Source organism: Strix uralensis, chromosome 2 (assembly GCF_047716275.1).
Source record: "Strix uralensis isolate ZFMK-TIS-50842 chromosome 2, bStrUra1, whole genome shotgun sequence".
NCBI classification, from domain to species: domain Eukaryota; kingdom Metazoa; phylum Chordata; class Aves; order Strigiformes; family Strigidae; genus Strix; species Strix uralensis.
Genome location: NC_133973.1, coordinates 138,888,341 through 138,905,619, shown reverse-complemented (window position 1 = coordinate 138,905,619; position 17,279 = coordinate 138,888,341). Strand labels below are relative to the sequence as shown.

At 69.8% G+C, this 17,279-nt stretch overlaps 3 protein-coding genes across 3 annotated transcripts in view; all 3 read left to right on the top strand.

The window, feature by feature from the left end:
* DCHS1 (dachsous cadherin-related 1) overlaps positions 1–5,715 on the top strand; it is a 46,623-nt gene extending 40,908 nt beyond the window's left edge. The window contains exons 21-22 of the mRNA XM_074860810.1: positions 129–267; positions 536–5,715. Of these exons, the coding sequence (XP_074716911.1) occupies positions 129–267; positions 536–3,150 (2,754 nt within the window). The 3' untranslated portion in view covers positions 3,151–5,715. The remainder of the gene's footprint in view (positions 1–128; positions 268–535) is intronic.
* Positions 5,716–9,961: 4,246 nt separating this feature from the next.
* Positions 9,962–15,799, top strand: TPP1 (tripeptidyl peptidase 1). The gene is made up of 13 exons (XM_074860723.1): positions 9,962–10,025; positions 10,204–10,293; positions 10,363–10,502; positions 10,584–10,734; positions 11,268–11,389; positions 12,121–12,320; positions 12,557–12,755; positions 13,783–13,971; positions 14,132–14,204; positions 14,441–14,561; positions 14,727–14,885; positions 14,964–15,101; positions 15,598–15,799. Exons 1-13 carry the CDS (start codon positions 10,015–10,017, stop codon positions 15,736–15,738), a joined length of 1,734 nt encoding a protein of 577 aa, XP_074716824.1. The 5' UTR covers positions 9,962–10,014; the 3' UTR covers positions 15,739–15,799.
* Positions 15,800–15,884: 85 nt separating this feature from the next.
* On the top strand, positions 15,885–17,239 carry TAF10 (TATA-box binding protein associated factor 10). Its single transcript, XM_074860727.1, has 5 exons — positions 15,885–16,089; positions 16,380–16,537; positions 16,662–16,726; positions 16,846–16,960; positions 17,065–17,239. The coding sequence occupies exons 1-5, from the start codon at positions 15,900–15,902 to the stop codon at positions 17,152–17,154; spliced, it is 618 nt and encodes a 205-aa protein (XP_074716828.1). The 5' UTR covers positions 15,885–15,899; the 3' UTR covers positions 17,155–17,239.
* The last annotated feature ends 40 nt before the right edge of the window (positions 17,240–17,279 follow it).

The following is a 17,279-nucleotide window of genomic DNA, read 5'->3' as shown; positions in this document are numbered from 1 at the left end:
CCACCTTGGCTGTTGCTGCGCTGGCCAGCCCCCGGCCTTCTCCCAGTGCTGCGGGCTGGCTCCAGGCAAGGAGAAACAGGCACCCGCCTGGGGCACCCGGCGCTGACTGGGGCTTCCTCTTCTTCCAGGTGATGCTGCCGGAGCACATGCCCGCAGGCAGCATCATACTCACTGTGAGCGCCACCGACCCAGACTCGGGGAGCAACGGGGATGTCACCTTCCACCTGGCCGTGCCCAGCCCTGACATCGCCATCGACCCCAGCAACGGTGCGTGGGGCCGGGGTTGGCTGCACCGCGGGGCCCGTCCTGGGGGTGGCTCCGACAGCGCTGCAGAGGGAGGTGCCCCCACGCTGGCCCAGGCTCAGCCCCTCACCAGGTCGCTCTCTGGGGTGGCCAGTGGGGCAGACGTGGTGGCGTGGCCACCGAGCACTCCCACCGCAGCGTCCCGGACACCCGTTCCTCCAGCCGATACCACTCACACCCTTCCCAGCTCCCTCTTGGCCCCCGCGCTGACTCTGGCTTTGTGCCCTCACAGGGACCCTCTTCACCATCCGCCGGGTGGAATTTGACGCGAGCCAGCCCACTCTGGACCTGGTGGTGGAGGCCCGCGACCGTGGCTCTCCCAGCCTCTCATCCTGGGCCACGGTGCAGCTCCAGGTGCTGGATGTGAACGACCACAGCCCCAGCTTCCAGGTGCCGCACTACAACGCCAGCGTCCCCGAGGACCTGCGCCCCGGAACCACCGTGCTGACGCTGGAGGCTGGCGACGCTGACCTCTCCCGGGAGAATGCCGGCTTCGACTACACCATCGTCAGTGGCAACGGTGGCAATGCTTTCCAGGTGGAGAGCCGGGTGTCCTGGGCGGGGGGGCACCTCCGCACGCAGGGTGCCTTGGTGCTCGTGGAACCCTTGGACTTTGAGGCCATTCCGGTCTACAACCTCACTGTGGCGGCTTCGGACCGGGGCCTGCCGCAGCGCAGCGCCACAGTGCCCGTGCTCATCACCGTGCGGGATGTCAATGACAACCCCCCCGTCTTCGCCCGAGCCGAGTACCGCACGGCGGTGAGCGAGAGCGCGCCGCCCGGCACGGAGCTGCTGCGCGTGGTGGCCCACGATGCTGACTCGGGGCCCCGCGGCCACGTTCGCTACACCATCAGCTCAGGCGACCAGCGTGGGCTCTTCCAGCTCCACGAGAGCACGGGGGCCCTGTGCCTGGCGCGGCCCCTGGACCGGGAGGCCCAGGCACTGCACGCGCTCGTGGTGCAGGCCACGGACGTGCCAGGTGGGCACTTTGCGCTGGTGCCGGTAGCCATCGAGGTGAAGGATGTCAACGACAACAAGCCGTACTTCCCGGTGGAGGTGCTGAGTGCCAGCATGCGGGAGAACCTGCCTCCTGGCACGCTGGTCACCACGCTGCGCGCCGTCGACGCCGACACCGGTGTCTTCGGGGAGCTGCGGTACATGGTGCTGGAGCAAGCGGCGGGGGAGCCCGGCGTGGCGGAGGGCCGGGACGCCTTCGCCGTCAACAGCAGCTCTGGGGAGTTGCGCTCCCGACTTACCTTTGACTATGAACGAGCCAAAGCCTTCCAGCTCCTAGTCAGGGCCACTGATGCTGGCAACGCCTCTGCCACGGTGACCGTGCGGGTGCTGGTGACAGGGGAGGACGAATACGACCCCATCTTCCTGAGCCCCTCCTTCAACTTTGAGGTCCCTGAGGGCGCCCGCAAAGGGCAGAGCATCGGGCGGGTGCTGGCGACAGATGAGGACGAGGGGGCTGATGGCGTTGTGCTGTACTCCCTGGCAAAGCCCTCGCCGTACTTTGCCATCAACCAAACCACGGGCACCATCTACCTGCGCGTGGACAGCCAGCCCCAGGCCGGGGCCGGGCGCGCCAAGCGGGAGCCGCGTGAGATGAGCCTGGAGGTGCAGGCGCGCAGCCCCCTGCCCGCCTCCCGCTCGGCCTCTGCGCAGGTCACCATCGACGTCACACACACCTCCTTCGGCCTGGCCCCGGACCTCAACCTGCTGCTGGTGGCCGTGGCCGCCTCGCTGGGGGTTGTGGTGGTGCTGGCTGCCGTGGCCATCGTGCTGGCGCTGGTCCGCTCTCGGCACCGCCGGGGCCGCGAGAAGCCGGAGGGGGACGGGCCGCTGGGCCGCGGGCAGAGCGGCTCCCTGCAGAAGCTCGGCCGCGAGGAGCCAGCGCTTCCCGGGGGTGAGCACATTTACCACCAGGCCCTGCCGGGCTATGGGGGCGAGCCGGCAGGGCCCTACACACGGGGCGGCTCGCTGGACCCCTCGCACTCCAGCGGCCGAGGCTCCGCCGAAGCCGCTGAGGACGACGAGATCCGGATGATCAACGAGTACCCGCGCGTGGCCAGCATCACGGCCTCCATGCAGGAGCACATCTCCGCCCGCGGCCCCGACTCTGGCATCCAGCAAGACGCCGACCAGCTCTCCGACATCTCCTGCGAGCCGGCCGCCCTGGAGAGCGCCCAGTGGTTCAAGAGCAAGAAGGGCTCCGGGCTGCTGCTGCCGGGGCCGCCCCCACAGCTGTACCGCGAGGATGGCGGCGGCAGCGCCTTCCTCGGCGTGCGCTGTGGCCTCAGCGTCTCCTCCCAGCCTCAGGACTATGCCTTCCCGGAGGATGGCAAGCCCTCCGTGGAGGGCTCACTCACTGCCATCGTGGCCAGCGACGAGGAGCTCCGTGGCAGCTACAACTGGGATTACCTGCTGAACTGGTGCCCCCAGTTCCAGCCGCTGGCCAGCGTCTTCACAGAGATCGCCCGCCTCAAGGATGAGAGCTCCCTGCGCAAGCCCTTCCCGACCAAGCCCAAGGCAGAGCCCAAGCCCCGCATCGACCCCCCGCCCCTCATCACCTCTGTGGCCCACCCAGGTGCCAAGTCCGTGCCCCCCAAGCCGCCACCGGGCAGGACCTTCCCACACGCCTCTTCCCTGCGCCGCTCGCCCATCAGCCACGAGGGCTCCATCTCGTCCTCTGCCATGTCACCCAGCTTCTCCCCCTCGCTGTCCCCGCTGGCTGCCCGCTCCCCCGTGGTCTCGCCCTTTGGCATCTCACAGGGGCCTTCTGCCTCCACCATCAGTGCCGAGCACTCGCTGGAGCCCCCCGAGGAGGCCGAGCTCAGGATTTAGACCTGGGCCCGTGGACTCCTCCGCCCCACCCCGCAGCCGTGGGGTCAGGAGCGGTGCCAAGCCCGGGGCTGCTCTGCCTGGGTGCTAATCCTGCTCTCCCAGCACCTTGCCTGGCCTGGGGCCCCCCTGGGCTCTGAGTTCCTGTGTCCTCTGGGGCTGTCGGCTCCCGTCACTCCCTGTGGTCTGGCAGATTCCGTGCTGGCTTGGATGCCCTGTGGACTGCTGATCCTAGTGCCAGCACCCCAGGGCGGCAGTTCCTTGTACTGCTCGTGGTGGCTCAGATCAGCGCCTGGCAGGACGGTGCTTCACGGTGCTCCGAGGGAGGCTGGGAGCAGGCGGGTGCTCCCTGCCCTGCTGGGCTGGGGTGCTGCCGGCTGCGGACCCTGCCCTTCCCTGGCCGCTTGCCCGAGCCAGGCAGCAGCCCGGGCGCAGCAGGACGCTGAGCCGGCCCCGCCGGCCCCTTCCCCACGGGAGCTGCCGGGGCAGGGATGTGCTGCTCAGCGGGCACAGCCACAGCAGCCTGCCCATCCACCCGTGCTGCCTGTGGGGCCGGGGGCGCTGAACCGGCCTCCTGAGAGTGAGGGGAGACCCGTCCCAGGCCAAGCTGGAGTGGGAGGAGAAGGCAGCGCCGGCTTTCTGCTTGCCTGTCCAAGGCTGGTGTGGGGAAAGGGGATCCTCTGGGGTCTCGCAAGCCCGTCCACCGCTTCACGTGATCCTTGTAAGGGATCTTCTTCCGAGAGCTGCTGGGGAGCCCCGTTCCTCAGGGCCTGGGCTGGGAGGTGGGTGCCCTGCTCAGCCCATTCCTGGAGAAGCTGCTCCCGGGGCCAGGGACCTCTCTAGGCTGGGGGCTGGCTGGGGCTCTGGGCACGGGCAGGGCCCCAGCACCGGGCAGGCTGCGGGGTGGGGCTGCAGGAGCCGCAGGTGAGGGCTGCAGCAGAGCTGACCCCACGACAGCCTGGCACCGGGGAAGGCAGCGGCACATGCCCGTGACCACCTCCCGCTCCGTCTGCCCCAGGCTGGCGGCCAGTCTGCAGGGGCAGAGGAGCTGGGGGGGGGGTACCCAAAAACCCACATGGCCTGACGCTGGCTGCCACCCTCACAGCCGCAGGGTGGGACGCTGGGCAGCCGACCTCCCCCGGGGCCCCGCAGCGCGACCTGCTCCCCAGGACAGCCCGGGCCACCTCCAAAATGCGGGGAGGTGCCAGAACGCCCCCCCGGGGCCCAGCCCTCCGTGCAGGGCTGCTCTGCACCACTCCTTCACACCACATTGTGAGCAGGGGATAGAGCCACGCTGCAATGGGGCTGGTCCCCATCCTCGCTCAGCACCACTCAGCCGGCCTCGCAGCTGGTGTCACGCTCACAGTGGGGGTTGGCCCCCACCCCATGCTCTCCCCCCGCCCGTGGCTGCTCACGGAGGAGCAGTGGCCCCGTGCCCTGGGAGCCGCTGCGGCCCCGGATGCTCGTGGTCGCTGTGACCCACACGCAGATGTGGCGCAGAGCGAGGGCCGGGGACGGGGCATGCGGAGCACCGCGGCGGCCCAGAACACACAGCCTGGCTGTGAGCATGTTGGTGGTGTCAGGGAAGACACCCAGCCATCTGAGATGGGGTCTGGGGGAATTTCCTTCCCATCACACTTTTCCTAGACCCGCTCTGTAGCCTCAGCCCGAAGCACGTCAGCACCATGGCTGCAACCCCAGCCCCAAGCGTTTTATCACAGCAGCCAAAACCCATCACTTTTGCCCACTCTCTCCCCATTTCCCGCTACGAACCATCTGTGACCGCAGCCCCATCGGTCACTGTCTTGGCCCTAAGCCTCCCGCTTTGTGCCACAGGTGCCAGCCCAGCCTGCACGGTGGGTGTCCCCACGCCACAGCACCGTGCTGCGCCCTGCTCCCCACCACGCACCTGAGTGGGTCCCTGGTGCCAGCGGCCCCGAGACCTGTCCTGGGCACAGGGCAGCGACACGGGACAGGGGTCTGCAGCAGCCTTGGTGGTACCAAGGGGGCCGCGGGGCCATGCCTGCGCTGCCTGGGGACCACAGAGCACCCAAGGCAGCTCTGGGAGGGGAGGATGAGTCCTGCCTGGCTCAGCCCCTGGAGGCTCTTGGGGCGGGCGCCCCTCGTCCCCTCTCCCCCGGCCGGGCTGTCCTGCTCGTGGGAGCTGCGGGGAGCACGCCGAGGGTGCTGTGTGCTCCCTGCACAGGCCAGGGTGGCCAAGCAGCCCAGCTCCCGCCATGTGTCTGGGACGGGGGAACACGGAGGGGTCACCCCCTGCACGCCACGTAGAAGGGTCAGACACATGGCAGCCCCACTTTGGTCTGGGGGGGGTACAGACATGGGCTGCTGAGCCCAGCCAGGAGCCGGAGCCTCCAGTTATTTATTTTTACACATTGTACTACAATTCCTGTTTTCTACTTTGTTTGTACCTTTTGTATCGTGTCTCGCTGAGCTGCATGTATCGGGCGCTGCTCATCGGCCTGCACACTGGGCCGTTCCAGCACAGCCTGGACCCAAGTGCCAACTTCTCAAAGAAATGCCTTAATAAACCACACTTGTTTGTACAGAGACGGACATCGTCACTGCTGCCCCAGGCTGCCACTGCGCTGGGGGCCCTGCGGCTGCTGGGGAGAAGCACCAGCAGGGCTGGCAGACTGAGGCGTGGGGGGGCTCAGCACGTGGCTCGGCTGCCGCAACGTGCCACGGGCCACAGGCACCCAGGTAGAGCCCGTACCCTGCCCTTGGCTCTGGGCAGCCCCTTGGGTGGACAGCAGGGACTGGCTGGGGCGTGTGGACTGTGCTGTGGCCGCTTCTGGCCCCTGGGGTGGGTGCTGGCAGCTCGGGGCAGCCCTGGCCGCAGCTGCCTGCCTGCTGGCCGTAGGTGTGCGTATTTCAGCACAGCAGAGGAAATCAAGAGCCCCAGCACAGCACCGCGGGCCTGGCCCGGGTGCCCCCGACTCCTCCGGCGGCGCGTGGTGCACGGCATGTCCCGGCATCGCTGCACGCGCCGCCCTGGCTTGGCTGTTGCCCTGGCTGGGCCACCAGCACCCACGTGTGGCACCCATCGTGCAAGTCCCTTCTGTGAGGGGCCACCGAGCCTGGTGGGTGAGGCTGCCGCAGCACCGCAGCCACGGGTCTAACCAGCGGCGAGGCTGAGCGCGTTTCCCAGCGGGCACATGCACCAACACGGGCATACGAGACGGGTCTCCGTGCGTGCATGTGGCTGGACAGACGCAGCCGGCAGCACCAGCCTCGCCCCGCTCCCTCACTGCCCAGCGAAGGTCTGTCAGAGGAACAGACCTGCACACTGTGGGGCGCTCCCGCAGCCGGTGCCCAGTAGGTGCCCCCACGTTCCCAGTCTCCCCAGTTGCTGACACCTGGACATACGAGTCCCTGAGGCCGCAGCCGCATTGCAGCTGCTGCAGACCACCCCATTACAGACACCAACACACACAGACACACACCCCGTGGATCCCTGCGGCGAGTGGGCTTAGGAAATCCGTCTACCCAGTAGCTTTTCAGCTCCCCTCACCCCCTGTTGTGTAACACCCAGACATACAGACACACACAAGCGGTTTCCAGCTGATCTCCAAACCCCATGGTCCCTCTGGCCATTGGCGAGGGCTCCCCTGACCCCTCTGGCAGCCTTCTCCCCCGTGGTCCCACCACACACACACACGTACACACACAGTTGCTCACTCCTCTCCCTCCCGGGTCACCTCCTTGCTGCCCACTCCAGTCTGCCAGCAGCGGCACGTTCCCCCGCACACGTACACTCGCACTCTGCAGCTGCTGGTGCCACGGGCACACCGGCCCTGTGACCACACACATCCGACACACACGTGTACAGGGAACAGAGTCCCCCCGACCCAGGGAAATAGAACTGGAGTTTGAGAAGACGTGACAGGCTCCGCAGCCATCGGACGTGGGACAACCAGACAAATGTACCGACCATCAATCCATTCACGTGACCAGCCGCTTTTCCCCCTTTTTCCTTGTTTTCCCATTGATTTTTTTCCTTCCCAACCACCTTGATCCCTCTCTCTCCTCACCTTTTAGCTCCTCTGCTAAACATCCCATAATAAGTCTTGCGTAATTCCAAACCGCTCTGCATTCTGCCTCCCGTAACATGCCCCCAGGCTGTGCCCCTCCAGTCTGCGGGTGACTGGGAGAGCAGCTCCCACTCACCCGCTCTGATGGTGCCGCCCTCAGGCCAAGGGGTGGCAGCCTGGGGACAGGTGTCCCCTTCTCCGGGTTGTTGGGGTTCCTCTGCCTGACACCGCTTCTCTGTGCTACCTCGTCACTAACCCAACGCCGTCCCGCTCCCCGACCGGCCGCAAAGGTAATGCCCGGGCATGCTCGCTGCTCTGTGGCTGAGACCAAGGGGGTCTTTGGCCAGCGGGAAGGACCTTGATGTCACTGCTCTCCCTGGCACTGCCTGACCTCGGCAATCCCGACTGCCCAGAGGAGGGACGTGCTTGCCTCCATCCGCAGGAACAGCACACGCCCCCCCGGGGCGAGCAGAGCTCCCCCAGGACACCTTGGCAGCTTCACTGGGTGCTCAGGCTCCCGTGTCCCCTGCCTGCCGCCGAGCAGCTCGGCAGAGGAGCAGCAGATGCTTGTTAGAGTAATTAGCTCTGTCAGGGCAACCTAATCTTTGCTGGCCAGACAGATCCAGGAAATAATCTCCTGCAAATCTCATCCCATTTAAAGCGCAGCCCAGAGCTGTGACCAGCTGGACAGCTGGGTGGGCTGCAGCTCCCTGGCAGCGCCCCAGGCCCCCGGCCAACGCGCATCGAGGCGGCCGGTCCCCGCGGGCTGCAGCTGTCACCGCTGGGTCGGTGCCACGCTGGGTGTGGGGCAGCCGCGAGCCAGCACCGGGAAGCTCGGCCAGCCCCTACGCGGCGGGACGGGGCGAGGGCTGGGAAGTGGGGAGGGCACGGCTGACAGCTCTTCCCACGGCCAAGGCTGGGGGCCAGGGCTCGGCTGGCAGCGGGGGGTGCTGGGCTGCTCCCTCTAAACCTTCTCCGCTGTGCTGGGCCCACAGCCCCTGGCCCCCAGCCCCAGCACCCCCTTGCCCTGTGTTCCCTGGCTGCTGTGTGTCCCCCCCCAGCTCCCCTGCTTGCCCCCTGGCCCCGCAGGCTGCAACCGCGCAGCCTCGGGCAGGCGATGGGCTCCAGCTGCTGTGAACTACGCACGGAAACTCCGCGTGTGCTTCCCATCGCGGGGACCAGGAGCGCCCCAGGGCTCCGCGCAGACGCTCGCACCACAGACAAGGAACGGGGATGGAGCGGTGGCAGACACGAGGGCCGGCCTCGGGGCGGCAGGGGAAGCACCTCGGGGGCCAGACAGGGCATGGGGTGGGCCTGAGGGAGGCGGGCCGAGGTCCCCGTGTCGGTGAGGTGCTGAGCTGCATCTGTGAATGGAGAAGACGCTGGTGAAGCCCCGCTGGGTCTCCTGGACGCCTCCCTTCAGCCCAAGGCAGCAGGGCCATGGGTCCGCAGCGGGCACTGCCTGCCGGGGCACGCGTCGCCCCCGCTCAGCGCAGACGCCTTCACCGCGGGGCAGAGAGCAGGACGAGGACGGCGGGACTGCTGCGGCCCTGGTCCCCCGGGGAAGGACCTTCACCCCCCCGCAACAACCCAAGCACCCGCCCGCCTCTGGGGTGACGCCTCGGGCTGCTGCTGAGGCAGGAGAGACCCTTCGGGCCTCCCCCCGCCCCGGCAGCTGCTGCGCTGGGCGTGGGAGCCGCGGCAGCCCGGGCCAGGCAGGTGGTTTTCCCATTGTCCGTCTCTTCCTGCCTTGGCCTCTGCAGCAGCAGGAAAGAACTGGGAGCTGCTGGAGCCACGGTGCAGCGTGGGACCGGCGCTGGGACGCGGCCGGGGCCGGCTGAGCCAAAGCGACCTGGGGCAGATGGGGGTCACGGGCCCCTCCGCCTCACCAGCCACTGCCGGACACCCCAGGGCTGCCCCGGGCGGGGCGGGGGGGCCCAGCTCCACCGCGTGGAGGCGCCGCTGCCAGAGCCCCCTCGCCAAAACCGCCTGAACCTGCCCCAGCCCGCGATCTGCCGCGTCTGCGATCCCGGGGAGAGCGGCGAGCACGGGACCGTGAGCGGAGCCAACGGGCGCAGGAAGCCGAGAGCTGCAGCTCAGCGGCTGCGGGAGCCAAGCGGCCGGCGACCGTGCCAGCTGGCCAGCTGGCCACCCCGCAGCCCGCTCCCGCGGCCGAGCGGCAGCACAGCCCCCGAGCCCCCCGGCAGCCTCCCCGTGTCCCGGCCCGCAGGGCACAGGGCGTGCTCGCCCCCGAGCCCGGCTCCCCTGCGCAGGGAGGACGCCCCCAGCCCTGGGGTGGGCACAGCGGGTCCCCCCGAGGAGGGCTCAGACCTTCCGCCCGCGTCCCTGCAGCCACCCCCGGGCAACGCCCCAGCCCGGCCCCAGCCCCCGAGCGGGGCCCCCAGCGCCCCCCCCGCTGCCCCCACGAACGGCCCGGCCCGGCCCGGCCCGGCCCGGGACACCCCCCCGTCCCCCCCGCGCTGCCGCCGTGGCGGCTCCGCGGCGCTCCGGGAGAGGGACGGGGCGGAGAGGGACGCGGCAGACCGGGAGGTGCCCAGGAGCCCCTCCGGCAAGCGGCCCCTCCCCGCCGGGACCGGGACCGAGAGCGGGGCCCGCCCCGGGCCTGGCGGTGCGAGTGGCCGGGAGGATCGGCCGGTGCCGGTCCCGGTCCCGGGGGACCCGCACGGCCGGGCTGCCGCGACCGGCGGGGACCGGGCCCCGCCCACCACGTGACCGCGGCTTCGGCCTCCTCACGTGACCGCGAGTCACGCGCCCGCACTCACGTGATCGGGGCGCTGCGGCGGGAGGCGGCGGGATGGCGCGGGGGTAACGGGGCCGGGGGGAACAGGCACCGGGGGGGAACGGGGCGCTGGCCGGGGCTCGGGGGGGGTCTGGCGGGGCTCCCCGGCCCGGGGCGGGGGGGGGTCGGCCGGGCACCTGCAGTCCCGGGGCTCCCCGGGGCCGCGCCGGTGCCCGCCCGCCTCCCCCTGACCGCTCGCCGCAGGTGCCGGGGGGCCCCCGCCGTGCTGGCGCTGTGTGCGGCCGCCTGGAGCTGCGCCGCGGGCCTGGCCCCGGAGCCGGACCCGCCGTTCCGGTAGGTGCGGGGCTCGGGGGGGCAGGACGGGCCGCTGGTGCCCGCCGGGCGCTCACAGCCTGCCCGCAGGGTGCCCCCCGGCTGGGCCCACGCCGGCCGCCTGGACCCCGGCCACGAGGTGCAGCTGACCTTGGCCCTGCGGCAGCGGGGCACGACACGCCTGGCCCAGCTCGTCAGTGCCGTCTCAGACCCCCGCTCGTCGCGATACGGTAACGGCCGCGCGCCCGAGCCCCGCCAGGCCCCCTGGGGCCCCTCAGGCCGGGGCTCTGACCTCCCTGTGCCACTCGCAGGCAAGTTCCTGTCCCTGGAGCAGGTGCGGGACCTCGTCCAGCCGTCCCCAGCCACCCTCATGGCGGTGCTGAAGTGGCTGCAAGGCCACGGAGTGGAGAGGTGCAGCAGCGTCGCCACCCTCGATTTCCTGGAGTGCCACATGCCGGCGAGGTGAGCCCGGGCTGGCCGTGCCCTTCCCATGAGGACAGACGAAGCCAGACCCTGCCCCTGCCTCTGCGACTTCCCCGCGGCTCCACGGTGCAGCCGGGTGACGGAGGGCTGAGCTGTGTCCCCGCCTGGGCTCCAGGGCTCCGCAGCCCAGAGCTGGCTGCCTGCGTGTGCAGGCCCGGTGCTGGGGGGACTCACAGCCAGTGTCTGCGGTACCGGAACCCAGGCGTGCGTGGCCGTCAGGTCCTCGGGCCAGCCCCACGCTTCCTCCCGCCTTCTGTGTGGCCGTGGAGTCCCCAAGGGCAGGGCTGGGGGTAGAGTTGCAGGGGACGCTGCAGCGTCAGGGCTCTGGTTCGGTTAGGTGACAGGAATTGGGTTTGGAAGGTGCTCGTTGGTGTGCGAGCTCAGCTGTGCAGGTGGGAGGTGGAGCTCGTCCCCGACTGGTCCCAGCGGCGGGCGGGGTGGGAAGGGCAGCGAATGGGCACGGCCGTCCCGGCGGCGCGCATCCCCGCGCGGTGGCTGTCCCTGTGTTGCAGCACGGCCGAGCGGCTCCTGCCCGGGGCCGAGTTCCACCGCTATGTGAAGGGCCAGCGCAGCGTCGTGCGCTCCCCGCTCCCCTACGCTGTCCCTGAGGAGCTGGCTGAGCACCTTGACTTTGGTACGTCCTGCGCAGGGGAGCCGAGGCTGCCTGGGGGGTGGGTGGGAGGTTACGCACGGAGCGGCCAGGCCGGGCCATCGTGATGTCCCGCAGGACGGTGTGGCAGCTCCCCCAGCCATGCTCCTGGCTGCCCTTGGGCCCCCTGAGGAGGTTTGTGCATGGGAGGCGGATGCCCCATCCCTGGACACATTCAGGGTCGGGTTGGACGGGGCTCTGAGCAACCTGACTGAGTTGAAGATGTCGCTGCTCGTGGCAGGGGGGTTGGACCAGATGCCTTGAAAGGTCCCTTCCCACCCGAACCACTCCGTGCTGTGGACAGGCAGCACCCGAAGTGTTTCTTACTGGTGCTCCCGGGCCGGGATGGTGGGTGCAGAGAGTTCAGGTGCGGCCTGTCTCTGTGGATGTGCAGCTGCTTCTGAGCTGGAAAAACTCCCTCCTGTGAGACCCCTTTGTGTGGGCTGCCACGGCCGTTCCGCGAGGGGAGCAGAGGGGTGCCAGGCTGCGGCCGCGGCCGGGCAGGGGGGAGCCTGAGCTGTGCCAGGGGAATACCTGTCGCTGGCGCTTCCCCACCTTCTGCGCGGTGCTCGGGGCAGGGAACAGGCTCCCCCGCGGCCGGCCGGCTCCAACACAAAGCCCAAGTGAGGATGGGGACGGGAGAGCTGAGGGGCCCTGACACTGCTCCCGGAGCTCTGCGCCCTGACAGCCGCTTCTCCTGCCTGCTTGTGCACCAGTGGGTGGCCTGCACCGGTTCCCTGCGGAGAGAAAGGTGGTCAGCAGAGCCTGGGCCAAGAAGGAGATGGAGTGGGGGCAGCACATTGGAGGGGGAGCAGCTTTCCACCTGGGCGTGACGCCTTCCGTCATCCGTAAGAGATACAACATGACCGGAGGGGACGTCGGGCTGCTGCCCAACAACAGCCAGGCCTGCGCCCAGGTAACCGGCGGAGCCGCTCCCGGTCGGAGGCCCGTGGGCTGTGGGAATTCCACGCGCTGGTGCTGCTCTGGTGGCCCCAGGACAGCTGTGGGGATCCCTCAGCGGCTGGTGGGAGCACGCGGTGGGCGAGCGTTGCACAGACCCGTGCTGGGCCGCTCTACTAAGTCAGGAGAAAAAACTTACCTCGTTGTTTCAACAGAAAACAAAAAACCCACCCGCTCCTCTTGTCCCCCCAGTTCTTGGAACAGTATTTCCACCAGGCTGACCTGGCTGAGTTCATGCAGCTCTTTGGCAGAAGCTTTGGCCACCGCTCTCAGGTTGACCAAGTGGTTGGGCACCAGGGCAAGGGTAAGGCGGGCCTGGAGGCCAGCCTGGACGTGGAATACATCATGAGCACGGGCGCCAACATCTCCACCTGGGTCTTCAGCAATGCAGGTACTGATCCCCCGCCGTGCGTCCCCCGCCGTGTGTCCCCTGCCGTGCGTCCCCCAGCGCTTCCCCGCCGCCGTGGGCACGTGCCTTGTGGCCTCCCAGCGCCACTGCTGACACTGGTTTCTGAGAGCTCGTAGGGAAATGCTCTTCCCTTGGTCTGTGTAGTTGCTTTTGAACCTGAGTGAACGTCCAGCACCCACAGTGTCCTGTAACAGGGGCTTCCACGCCTCGGCCACGCAGTCACGCCGCTCTGCTGCCCTTCCCTGCAGGGAGAGCACAGCGAGTGCGTCTTATTGTTTAATTCCTGCTGCTTTGGGGCTGATCTCTCGCCCATGAATCCACCAGTAGAGTGGATGAAGGAGAGTAAGGCAATCTGAGAAAACAAGCTTGCAAAACAGCCTGCACAGGCACGGCTACGGTGCTGTGGGACAAAGTGTCTGTCCCAGATCAGAAACTGGCTGAACAGGAGATGGGGCGCCCTCGGGGCTGCCGGCTCTGCCTTCCCCATGGCAAAGGCCGGCGCAGCTCCGCGTTAAATTTCACCTCCCCCGTGCAGTTAGTGATGTGCCAAGACAGGCGGTTGCGTGAGCAGCTGAGAGCTCGGAGGGGTGGCTGGGGCTCTGCTCTCCTCGGGAGAGGGGCAGGAGGGGACCCTGGCAGATGGAGGTGGGACATGGGCTTGGCCGAGCCACGGCGCGGCTGCCTGGCTGCTGAGGGTGGCTGCAGCCCCGCGGCTGGTGCTCAGAGGAGCAGTGGGTGGGCGCAGACCCCCTGCTCGGGCTCAGGGTGACCTTTTGCCAGACCGGCTGGCAGAGCTGGGGCCATCCAGCGTGACGGTCCCTGCCCTCGGCCGTGCTGCCAGCGGGAGCTCACGGGAGAGCCCCGAGCCCGGGCAGATCAGGAGCTGCGGGACCGTCCGGGGCTGGTGCTGGTGGTGCTGCTGAGACGGGGGCCCCCCTGTGCCATCCCCGCCTTCCCTTGAGCCCCGTGTCCTCCGGGGAGCTGAGCCGGCCCCGCTCTGTCCCCGCAGGGCGGCACGAGAGCCAGGAGCCCTTCCTGGCCTGGCTGCTGCTGCTCTCCAACATGTCGTCACTGCCATGGGTGCACTCGGTGAGCTACGGCGATGACGAGGACAGCCTGTCGCTCGCCTACATGGAGCGCGTGAACGTCGAGTTCATGAAGGCGGCTGCCCGGGGCTTGACCATCCTGTTTGCCTCAGGTGTGCGCTGTCCCGGGGGTGCAGTGGGGAGCTGAGCACCGAGCCGGGGGGCAGCCCGCACCCCCTGCCCGGGAGCCCCAGGTGGCTCCTGGGTGGGCGAGGGGCCGCTCGGGCGCTGCCGGATCACCCCGTCCGTCCGTCTGTCCGTCTCTCTCATCAGGTGACGACGGCGCTGGGTGCAGACGGGTGCCCGGTGGGAAACACACCTTCCGGCCCAGCTTTCCAGCCTCGAGGTGGGTGGGGGGGGTGACCCTGGGTCCCGTGGAGACACAGAGCTGCCCACAGCCGGGGCCAGCCAAAACCCGCTGCTGGCACCGAGCCCCGGCCCGGGGCCGGCTGCTGCCTGGCGCTGGCTGTGAGGGGTGTCAGCCCACCCGCGCGCGGCTCCTGGGGCGGGGGCCAGCGCGTGGGGTGCCGCTGGGGCCCCGGGCGCTGTGTGCCCACCCGCGGCGCCCACCTGTCCCCCCAGTCCCTACGTCACCACCGTGGGGGGAACGTCCTTCAAGAACCCCTTCCTGGTGACCGCGGAGGTGACGGACTACATCAGCGGCGGGGGCTTCAGCAACGTCTTCCCCAGGCCGGATTACCAGGTGAGGCCGGGGCCGGGGGCTGCGCGGGGCTGGGCAGGGGCGGCGATGGCCCGTGGCCGGCACAAGCGTCCCCGGGGCTGGTCTGTGGGCCGGGGGAAGGGGGTCCAGCGGCGAGCGGGGGCTGGGTCCTGCTGCCAGGCACCCTGCTCCCTCTGCTCCCCCCAGGCTGCCGCTGTCGGACGGTTCCTGCGCTCGGCCACGAAGCTGCCTCCCAGTTCCTACTACAACAGCAGCGGCCGTGCCTACCCCGACCTGGCCGCCCTCTCCGACAACTACTGGGTGGTGACAAACCGCATCCCGCTGCCCTGGGTGTCGGGGACGTCGGTAAGGAAGGAGGTCGGCCCTGTGTGGGGCCGCGGTGGCCGCGCGGGTGGGCGCTGAGGCCTCAGTGTCTCCGGGCAGGCGTCCACACCCGTGGTGGGGGGCATGGTGGCCCTCATCAACGACCGGCGGCTTCAGCGGGGGTTGGCACCCCTCGGCTTCCTCAACCCCGCGCTCTACCAGCTGCAAGAGCGGGGGCACGACGCTGCGCTCTACGACGTGAGCTGGGGGGGGGGGGGTGGGGCTGGAGGGTGCTGGGGGGCTGCTAGGGGACTGGGTGGGTGCTGGGGTCTGCTAGGAGGCTGGGGGGATGCTGGGGGGCCAGGTGGGTGCCATGGGGCTGGGGTTGCTGGGGGTGGCCAGGAGGCTGGAGGGTTGCTGGGGGGCTGCCAGGGGGCTGGGGGGGTGCTGGGGGGGCCAGAGTAGCAGCAGGGGTGCTGAGGGGGAGACCTGGGTGGGCTGCTCCCCTTGGGCCAACAGCATCCCACTGGGGGGGGGTCCCCATGTCGTTCCCATGGGCTGGGTGGGGCAGGGTGCCCTTGGGCTGCTGGGGGGGCCCCTGTGTCCTAAGGTTGCTGCCGGGGGAGGGGGCGGCCCTTTCCCGGGGGGTGAGGCGGGGGCTCCCATGGGCCGCGTTCCCCGGGGTTCCCGCGGTGGGGTTCGGGGCGGGGGGGTGGCTGCTCCCCGCCGGCCGCGCTGAGGCCCGTCCCCGCAGGTCACCCAGGGCTGTCACCTCTCCTGCCTGGACGGCACCGTGCAGGGACAGGGCTTCTGCGCCGGCCCCTCCTGGGACCCCGTCACGGGCTGGGGGACCCCCAACTTCCCGCGGCTGCTGCGGGCGCTGCTGCCGCCGTGACACCGGGGCGGGGCGGGGCGGGAGGGGCGGGGATATGCTAATAAACCCGCGGGGCCACGCCCCTCCGCCTCTCTGTGCCCGCCGCGCCGCCGGGGGGCGCTGTGGGGCGGGGGCGGGGCCGGCGCGCGCAGGCGCGGGGAGGCGGGAGGCGGCGGCGGGCGATGAGCGGAAGCGCCGAGGCCGATCCCGGCCCCGCGGCCCCGGCCGCCCCCGCGCCCCCCGCGCCCCCCGCCGCCGACAACAAGCCCAGCCCGGCTGCCGTCGGTAGCGGCGGCCCCGGGGCGGCCCCGGGCGCGGTGGGCGGCGCGGCGCGGGGGGCCGAGGGCGGCGCGGCCGGCGCGAGGGGGCCCGGTGAGTGGGGGGGGGGGGACGCGGGGGCGGCGGGGGACAGGACCCGCGCACGGGGCGGGGGGGGCGGCCCGGAACCGTTTCCCGAGCTCGGCATGTCCGCCCGCCGGACACCGGGGGGGGGGGGTGACCCCGAGGGGTGAGCACAGGGGGCCCGTGAACGCCGGCGGGCAACCGGGGGGGGGGGGGAGTGCGGGGGTCCCAGGTGGGCACCGTGGGGTGACCGCAGGGGTCTCGGGGATCGTCCGGTGGTCCCGGGGCACCGGTGCCGGCTGAGCGCCCTGTGCCCGCAGTGCCGGTCTCGGCGGCAGCGGCTGCGGCCCCCCCGGAGGGCGCCATGTCCAACGGGGTCTACGTGCCGCCCAGCGCGGCCAACGGCGACGTGAAGCCGGTGGTGTCCACCACGCCGCTGGTGGACTTCCTGATGCAGCTGGAGGACTACACGCCCACGGTACACGGGGGGCGAGTGGCTGCCGCGGGGGGCCCAAACCCTCCCTTCCCCCTCCCGCCCCTCCCCAGCCCCTCCAGCTCCCCCCCAGCCCCCCTGCAGCCCTTCCAGCCCCTCTCCTCTGCAGATCCCGGACGCCGTCACGGGTTACTACCTGAACAGAGCGGGGTTCGAGGCCTCCGATCCGCGCATGTAAGTGGCAGCAGAGTGGGGCCTCGGGGGGCCCCAGACGGGCTCTGGTAGCTGGGGGCCCCAGCGGTGCCCGGTGCTGCCCGTCTGACGCCCTCCCTCCTCCTTTCCCCACCGGGCAGCATCCGACTGATCTCTCTGGCCGCACAGAAGTTTATTTCTGACATCGCCAACGACGCGCTGCAGCACTGCAAGATGAAGGGGACGGCCTCGGGCAGCTCCCGCAACAAGAGCAAGGTGAGAGGGGGAGAGCCCGGCTGCTGGGGAAACGCCCCAAACCTGCAGTTTTGAGGAGTTCGGGTGGCCCTTGCTGTGACTGACACAACTCCTTGTCCCTTCAGGATAAGAAGTACACGCTGACCATGGAAGACCTGACGCCAGCGCTTGCGGAGTACGGCATCAACGTGAAGAAGCCACATTACTTCACCTAAAGACTGAGGGGTTGTCACTGGGAACTTTTTTTAGAGTCACTTCAGTGCCATTAAACAGCTGGGTAGGTTTTTTTGTGGAAAGGCACCTTGTCTCCTGCCTACAGGCTGCCCAGGCAGGGCCTCTT

Excerpts from the sequence above, each read along its gene's own strand:
- TPP1 (XM_074860723.1), top strand. Across the intron at positions 10,294-10,362 it reads GAGCCGGACCCGCCGTTCCG|GGTGCCCCCCGGCTGGGCCC; the intron begins GTAGGTGCGGGG and ends GCCTGCCCGCAG. Across the intron at positions 14,205-14,440 it reads CCCAGCTTTCCAGCCTCGAG|TCCCTACGTCACCACCGTGG; the intron begins GTGGGTGGGGGG and ends CTGTCCCCCCAG.
- TAF10 (XM_074860727.1), top strand. The coding sequence starts at position 15,900 with ATGAGCGGAAGCGCCGAGGCCGATCCCGGCCCCGCGGCCCCGGCCGCC. Across the intron at positions 16,538-16,661 it reads TGGAGGACTACACGCCCACG|ATCCCGGACGCCGTCACGGG; the intron begins GTACACGGGGGG and ends TCTCCTCTGCAG. Across the intron at positions 16,727-16,845 it reads GAGGCCTCCGATCCGCGCAT|CATCCGACTGATCTCTCTGG; the intron begins GTAAGTGGCAGC and ends CCCACCGGGCAG.